General features: G+C 40.7%; 1 protein-coding gene across 1 annotated transcript; it reads right to left on the bottom strand.

The window, feature by feature from the left end:
• Nucleotides 1-3,468: 3,468 nt before the first annotated feature.
• LOC102266545 (olfactory receptor 52I2-like) lies at nt 3,469-4,440 on the bottom strand. Its single transcript, XM_070383174.1, has one exon. It carries the CDS (start codon nt 4,438-4,440, stop codon nt 3,469-3,471), a length of 972 nt encoding a protein of 323 aa, XP_070239275.1.
• Nucleotides 4,441-8,280: the final 3,840 nt, after the last annotated feature.

Raw genomic sequence — 8,280 nt, 5'->3', positions numbered from 1 at the left:
TTTTGTTTTGCTGCCAGAGAAGATAGAAACCAAGGGTTGCAATGGCTGGCCCTTGAGAGAAAAGGCTATTCAAAGGGTAAAGCATTTGGGTTCTACAAAATGTGGACAGAGGGAAAATCCTTGGGTTCCCAACTCTCCACAGGAAACCCAATATCCCTTTTTTCAAGCAAGATTGGCTGTAATTTCTTAAAGTTCTAACAGAGTCTACTGAGAGTCCCAATCTCTAGTTAAATGAGCATATGTTCCTCTGCTAGGACAAAGGTCCTATTTGAATATACTGGAAGAAGTACAGGGTTTTCTGTTTGGGGTAGCCATGGCAGGGACCCAGCCCACTTTGGGAAGTATGAAGTTCGATATTTGAGAACGTCTCATCTGGCTTCAGGGAATACCAATGTGGATGAAACACAAAGCTGGCAGGGCAGGGTTCTTACGGAAATGCCAGAAAAAAAAATTCCTGTTTTGCATGCAGGCTGGACTATCCTTTTGTCACTTTCCATCAGATTCTTTAGTGCATCTAATAATTCTTAGATTTAATAGGCATAACTAAGTCACTGGGTAGCTTATGGAGAGAGAGTAGTGAGACTTGTCAAGATGGAAATCTTACCAAACACGCTTAACCATCACACCGTCTTGATTGTTTTATGTTATGGGGTTGCGAGGGGTTGATCTGAGTTTTACAGGTGGATTCCTACTTTGATTTTCAGAAATAAAATACATTCTAAGCAAGTACATAATATTAGAAAAAGGTATAGCTGCTAAGATGTTAAGCATCACTTCACTTTGGAACAGTTTCGACATAAATGCTGATCTACACAGAAATACATTTAAATGGTGCCTAGGACTACCCTTTCAAAGTATGAAATTAAAAACTTATTGGGTATATGTTTAAAGTATATACAATATTTCAAGTGTTGTTTTATGTGGTTTCCACTCATTTTTAATTTAGTCTTCAATACCCTCTATGAATTAGCATTATTTCCCCATTAATAGAAAGGAGGTAAAGACTCAGACACAATAACTTGCCATCAACACTTATTAGGAAATTATATTTTATTATGATTTTCATATGTACCAAATCAAATATATATATATCTCTTACATATGAAATATCTTTCTTTTAACATATACGGACTTACTCAGTTTAAGATTTTCTGAAAGGGGAAAATAAAAACAAGCTCACATTGCCTTAGCCTCTGTTGCTTAGAAACAAAAAGCTGGTGATAACTATTAGGTTGGTACAAAAATAATTGGGGTTTTGCATTGTTGAAATTTACCATTTGATATTGAGATACATTCTTAAGTGTGGTTATTTTATACATCATTGCAATGTACATGTATCGCTTTATGATTTTTTGCTAGTTATTACTTGCTGCTTATATTTATTTTAGACAATATAACTAATGTTAGACAAAAAGTAAATTCAAGGGACTTTTTTATTCAAGTTCAAATGAGCAGCAGAGATAACCCACAACATCAACAATGCATTTGACCCAACTGCTAACAAATGTACAGTGAAGTGGTGATTCAAGTTTTGCAAAGGAGATGAGCGCCTTGAAGATGATGAGCATAGAGGCCAGACATCAAAAGTTGACAGCATATTGTAAAGTAATTAACCTCCAATTAAAAAAAAGGTTGACAGCAACCAATCGTTGAAGCTGATCCTCTTAGAACTACACAGGAAGTTGCCAAAGAACTCAGCATTGACCATTCCATGGTCATTTGCATTTGAAGCAAATTGTAAAGGTGAAAAAGCTCGATAAGTGGGTGCCTCATGAGCTGACTGCGAATCAAAAAAATCATCATTTTGAAGTGTCGTCTTCTCTTATTCTACACAACAACAAACCATTTCTAGATCAGATTGTGACATGTGATGAAAAGTGGGTTTCATAGACAACCAGCGAAGACCAGCTCAGTGGTTGGACCGAGAAGAAGCTTCAAAGCACTTCCCAAAGCCAAACTTGCACCACAAAAAGGTCATGGTCACTGTTTGGTGGTCTATTGCCAGTCTGATCCACTACAGCTTTCTGAATCCTGGCAACACCATTACATCTGAAAAGTATGCTCAGCAAATTGATGAGATGTGCTGAAAACTGCAGCACCTGCAGCCAACATCAGTCAATAGGAAGGACCCGATTCTACTCCACAACAATGCACAACCACATGTCACTCAACCATGCTACAAAAGTTGAACAAACTGGCCTGTGAAGTTTTGCCTCATCTGCCTTATTCGCCTGACCTTTCTCCAACTGACTACCACTTCTTCAAGCTTCTTGACAACTTTTTGCAGGAAAGACAATTCTATAACCAGCAGGAGGCAGAAGATGCTTTAAAGAGTTCATCAAATCTTGAAGCACAAATTTTTACACTACAGGAATAAACAAACTTATTTCTCTTTGGTAAAAATGTGTTGATTATAATGGTTCTTATTTTAATTAATAAAGATGTATTTTAGTCTAGCTATAATGACTTAAAATTCACAGTGCAAAATCGCAGTTGTTTTTGTACCAACCTAATAAAAATATCCCAACCAGCTTTAACAATGTGTGTGAGTCACTCAGTCGTGTCCAATTCTTTGTGACCCCATGGACTGTAGCCCACCAGGCTTCTCTGTCCATGCAATTTTCCAGGCAAGAATACTGGAGTGGATTGCCATTTCCTTCTCCAGAGGAACTTCCCAATCCAGGGATCAAACCCTGGTCTCCTGCCTCGCAGGCAGATTCTTTACTGTTTGAGCTACAGGGAAATTTACAATAGTGGATATATTAAAAGGCTATAGAGACATATCTTATAGAACTTAATAAGAGATATGTACCTGGGTGGTCCAAGTTAATTTTAACCAGGTAACCAAATACTCAGTTTCCTCATCTCATTTTGCTCATCTGCTTCTCTTGCTGTGGAACAGATTTCTCCTTCCAAGTTCATGTTAGAAAATGGCCACCATCAGTGATTCCATATTTATATCCACTCAGATAAAATCAAGTCCATTTTCACTAGAAATGGACTCTGGTCCAGGTGTGAGCATGTGACCCATGTTGAGTGGATTCATCAATGGCCAGAGGTTAATGGCCTATGTATTAACAGTTGCTTCCATATAATCACACAAGATGAACAATTGTGAGGAAACCAGTCAGGTATGGGAGACCCAACAGTTGGTTTCTTCTACAGAGAGTTCAATCAGATACTAAGTTGAAAATGTTGGTCAGAATCTAAGCAAAGAAAAATCCCAGTTCTATATACTCTACCAAACTTATCTCTGATTCAGTTACTAGGTGACTGAAACCATAAAAAGCATTGTCAGAAAATTATGTCATTTACATCCGTGGTAGAAATTGAAAACGTAGGCAAAAATACTCTCCACAGTTTCATCTTGGAATTTCTATGCTGCCAGGTGAACCAAACGAGATCCACAGAACTCTAAGACATCTTTGAAGTTGGCCGAAATCTTCAAGGGCTCAACAGACAAAGTGTTCATGAACCCAAGTTGGAGTGGTTAAAGAGGCAGTGAATCAGCAAGCTCCATGTTTGATTCCGTATTTGCTTGGTCCTCAAGCCATAGATGATGGGATTCAAGGTTGATGGGATAATCAGATACAAGTCAGCTAACAGCACTTGGGTGCTCAAAGGTACTATGTCCTCCCTTAGCCAGGCCACATAGACTGATGCCATCCCAGGCAGGTAGTACAGAGCCATAACCCCCACATGGGAACCACATGTGCTTAATGCTTTCAACTGAGCATTCTTTGAGAGATCAAAAACTGCCTGGAGAATCAGGATATAGGAGGCAGCAATAAACACCACATCAGAACCCACAATAATGGAGGAAACAATCAGGCTATAAAGACTACTGGGCCTGGGGTCAGCACAAGCCAACTTGGCCACAGCTATGTGCTCACAGTAGGAATGGAGAACCACGTTGGAGCCACAGAAGGGCAGATGACTCACCATCCAGCTCAGTGGAGTCATTGATATAATAGCTCTGATGGTGATGGTCACAGTCATTTCCAGCATCACTCGAGGTGTGAGAATTCTCTTATAGTGTAGGGGCTTACAGATGGCCACATAGCGGTCAAAAGCCGTGGCCAGCAGCAGCCCTGTCTCCACAGCTGTGGCTGCATGGACAAAATACATCTGAGTGAAACAAGCATTAAAGCTGATGGAGTTGTCTCCTGAGGAGAAGATGCTCACCATCTTGGGCACCACTGAGGAGGCCATAACCATGTCCACGGCAGCCAGAACACACAGGAAGCAGTACATGGGCTCCTGTAGAGTGGAATCCATCCAGATGATAGTCACTATGAGGGTGTTTCCTAACAGGGCTGTGGTGTACATGATGCTCAGTGAGACAGCCAGCCAAAGATGTGAAGACTGCAAACCTGGGATACCCACCAGGATGAAGGTGGCAGGGGCTTCCGTTGTATAGTTGTTGGATGACCCCAGCATCACAGATGAGACTGCTTTCCTGTAATGTATAAAATTAGGTAAGAAAAGGATACAATCCTGTAAGATGTGTTCCCAGCTCTGGTGTTAAAAGGGCCTGATGTTATTCTCAACTCAGTGGGCCACAGATTTAAGGAACTGACGTGTGACAAACTTTTCCTGCTCTACTTTCCATCATTCTCAGTATTCATTGCCTTACTAATTTCTATTCATTCTTCAAAAGTCAGCTCATAAGCTACCTCCTTTGGAAAGTCTTTTCTTCTCTACCACCTCCCCCAGACCCTGCCAGAACTGAATTAGGTAACTTAAGAACTCATGGAATCTCCTATGCTGACCTCTGAGGGATCTAAATTGACCATTCCAGTACTTTGCCTGGGACTTTATTCAATTATGTGTGTCTTGGTCATGGCCTTATAACTTGTAACAAGTATGTGACCCAGAGTTTTGTTGCCCAGATCCATTAAGAAAAGATATGTGTACTCATCATAGCTAACAGTTGAATGAATGAGAAATCAGAGGAAAGAGTTTTTCTTTTATTTCTGTATGATAAGTTCCTAATATTTAATCATTGTTGAATTAAACAATGAACTTCTTGAGGTTGAACACCGCAAACTGCATCTTTTCCTTCCTCAAATGCTCACTGCCCTGATACTGGATCTCTCAAGGCCTCAGGCTAGTGGGTAAACACATGGATATTGTGTGACTATGTTGACTTTACAATACTCAATAAAGCCCAAGAACTCTATCCCAGGTGTCCAGGCAACCCTAAATAAAGAGTGCTTATTTGCCAAGTCTTAAGACCAGACTGCTGTTAATTATAACATCCTGTCTGTCCCCTCAGGAAGAGGCTTTCAGGCTAAGACTTTCCCATATCCTTGGACACTCTTTACTTGATTCTTTCAGATTGTTTCTCATTAGGCTTGGATTCTTCCTGAAAAATTGGGTCAATCAGATTGACAGTACTGGCCTCAGAATCCCATCAGCTGCTGTAGCATTTTCTCCTGTTAAGCAAGCATGTTAATCAAATGTTAGACCAACATTTACCTGGTTCTCACTGCTAACCAATGACATGCATTTGCCCCTTCCGGTAGCCCCTTGGAGAGCCTACCACTGATTGACCCCACACCTAACTGCCAACAGCAGCCTTGACAAGAGACCTCAAACATTTTTTAAAAAGTCAAATTTCTAGAATATGATAGCAAACTGTGGTCTACATTGAAACAGACAAAACCCTAAATATAAGAAATGCCTTATAATGGAACAGACTGAATAAAGTAGTTATTGTTCAGTTGCTAAGTCATGTCCAACTCTTAGTGACCCCATGGACTACAGCTTGCCTGGCTTCCCTGTCCTTCACTATCTCCAGGAGTTTCCTCAGACTCCTGTCAATTGAGTTAATGCTATCCAACCACCTCATCCTCTGTTTCCCCTTCTCCTTGTGCCCTCAATCTTTCCCAGCATCAAGGTCTTTTCCAATAAGTCAGTTCTTCATATCAGGTGGCCAAACCGTGTCAGAGAACCTTGCTGTGTCTAGCCACTGGGTGAGACATCTTCAGTGATAGATCATGAAAGGAGAAGGGTACAGAGTGAAAAAGATTTATTCAGGACATCTTTAAGATTGCTGTGTGTTTTCTGGATGCCACAGACTCAAGGTTAAGCATTATTCCTTAAAGAATCAAAAAAGAGGTTGAGGAACCAGACTGCCTCCTCCCCCCACCCACCTCTGATCCCAGGTCTTTCCCTCTGCATCCCTGCTCTGTATAAACCCACCTTTCTTCTGAGGGCAGTCTCAGCTGGTGCCTGCCCATCTCTCCAACTTGTAGCAGTCCCTACCTTTCATTCCCTTGAGGCTTCATTTCCCTCATTACTTTTTCTTCTTGATTAGCACTGCTAGACATTTACATATCTTGTTAGTCCTTTCCAATGACATTTGGTTTGGTTGGTCCTTTTTTCTTATTATTTTACTCTTCAGTCTATTGCTACTGAAAAATTTTTTGCTAAGATCAACAATTATCTCTATCAGTGACATGTTGATGGAATGTTTTCAGTCCATCAACACTTTTCACTGTTTCAATCCAGCGCTTTCAGTCTTAAATTTTACTTATCCAAAACATTTAATGTTACTGCTTGGTCTCATATTTTGGGGTTAATTTTTTATTAAAATATACATACTATAAAATGGACAGTTGATAAAATTTTATCTGTGAGGACATGAACATCCCCCATGGCTACTATCCAGATCAAGATATACAGTTGCTTCCTGGTTCTTGAGGTGCGCTGTTCTTCATGTTATGGCCAAGTTTTTCTAAAACATTTCCAGCCCACAACCTGCCTCTGCCTTCAACCCTACAGAGACATTCACATGAAGAGCTGGAGAGCCAATCACTAAAGAAGAACTTAGACAATCACTTAATTCAATAATAAAATTGAAGGATATGTGAGAATTTTTTATTCCTATTTAAAGAATTGAACATGTTCCCAGCTCTGGTGTTAAAAGAGCCTGATATTATTCTCAACTCAGTGGGCCACAGGTTTAAGGAACTGACGTATGACAAAGTTTTCCTGCTCCACCTTCCATCATTCTTAGTATTCATCGCCTTACTAATTTCTATTCATTCTTCAAAAGTCAGCTCATAAGCTACCTCCTTTGGAAAGTCTTTTCTTCTCTACCACCTCCCCCAACCCCTGCCGGAACTAAATTAGGTAACTTAAGAACTTATGAAATCACCTATGCTGACCTCTTGAAGAAGGCAATGGCACCCCACTCCAGTGTTCTTGCCTGGAGAATCCCAGGGATGGAGGAGCCTGGTGGGCTGCCATCTCTGGGGTTGCACAAAGTCAGACACAACTGAAGCGACTTAGCAGCAGCAGCAGCAGCAAAGGGTTGAAAATACTCAATTCAAATGAAGATTGCCTTAAAGGTAAAAGAAGGAATGCATAATTTACTCAAATGAAGCTTTCGTGTTTATGATAAACCAATGCCTCCCCTCTCTAGAACAAAAAGCACATGCTTCTAATAAGCCCTACTGCTCAGTTTCTATTCTCTCAAATTCCCCTGGTCCCTGAAAACCCTGTCTTGATTATCACAAAGTTAGACTAAATGCTTCCTCTCTTAGCTTTAAATCAAAATAGTTATGTGTTCCTGTTCCTGTTCTCTCCCCAGTTGTCCCATGATTTCCAGGATGTGAACTTGCTATCAGCAGTACCCACTAGCCCTGGCCAGCCCATTTTAGTGAGGTTGAGAGCTTATATCCTCCTTTCTAGGATGGCTCTGGCTTTGAGACTTCAAGCCCAACACCCAGTCCCCAGGTCAGTTACCCACATCCCTGGAATTTTCTCTATTTGGCTTCCTCTGGATGTCCACATTTCTTCCTCTCAAAAGAAAGGGGATTTATATAAGATCCTTCAGGACAAGCAACATGAGCTCATATATGAACAACATGGATGCATGGTGAGGAGTTTTGTCATTTTCAAATACCTCCCATTAAGAGTCCTCTTCCCCCTGTAGCTTCTCTATCACCCTACTTTTCCCCTGGACAGCCCAGCTTTCCTTGGCCTCTGCCCAGCAGCCAAGCACTGTAACTTCTCCAGAGACTGATTTTTGTCTGTGCTCTGGTCCCCAGAGTTTTCCAGATTGTAAGAACAGGCAGATGCCTAATGGTTAAGGAGTCTTTGTCTCTTTAAATCCTCAGAGGCTACTTAAGAGTTAGAAGAATATAGAGTGTATTCTGAAAGGAAAACAAAAGGCCCGAGATTAGTTTGATTTTGAAAAATGTAAAACAAATGCACTGAAAGGAAAGCCTACTCACAATCTCCTTGGGCTAAATTTTGGGTCTTCGTATG

The sequence above is a fragment of the Bos mutus genome, chromosome 15 (assembly GCF_027580195.1).
Source record: "Bos mutus isolate GX-2022 chromosome 15, NWIPB_WYAK_1.1, whole genome shotgun sequence".
Lineage (NCBI taxonomy): Eukaryota > Metazoa > Chordata > Mammalia > Artiodactyla > Bovidae > Bos > Bos mutus.
This window is presented reverse-complemented; position numbering and strand designations above follow the sequence as displayed.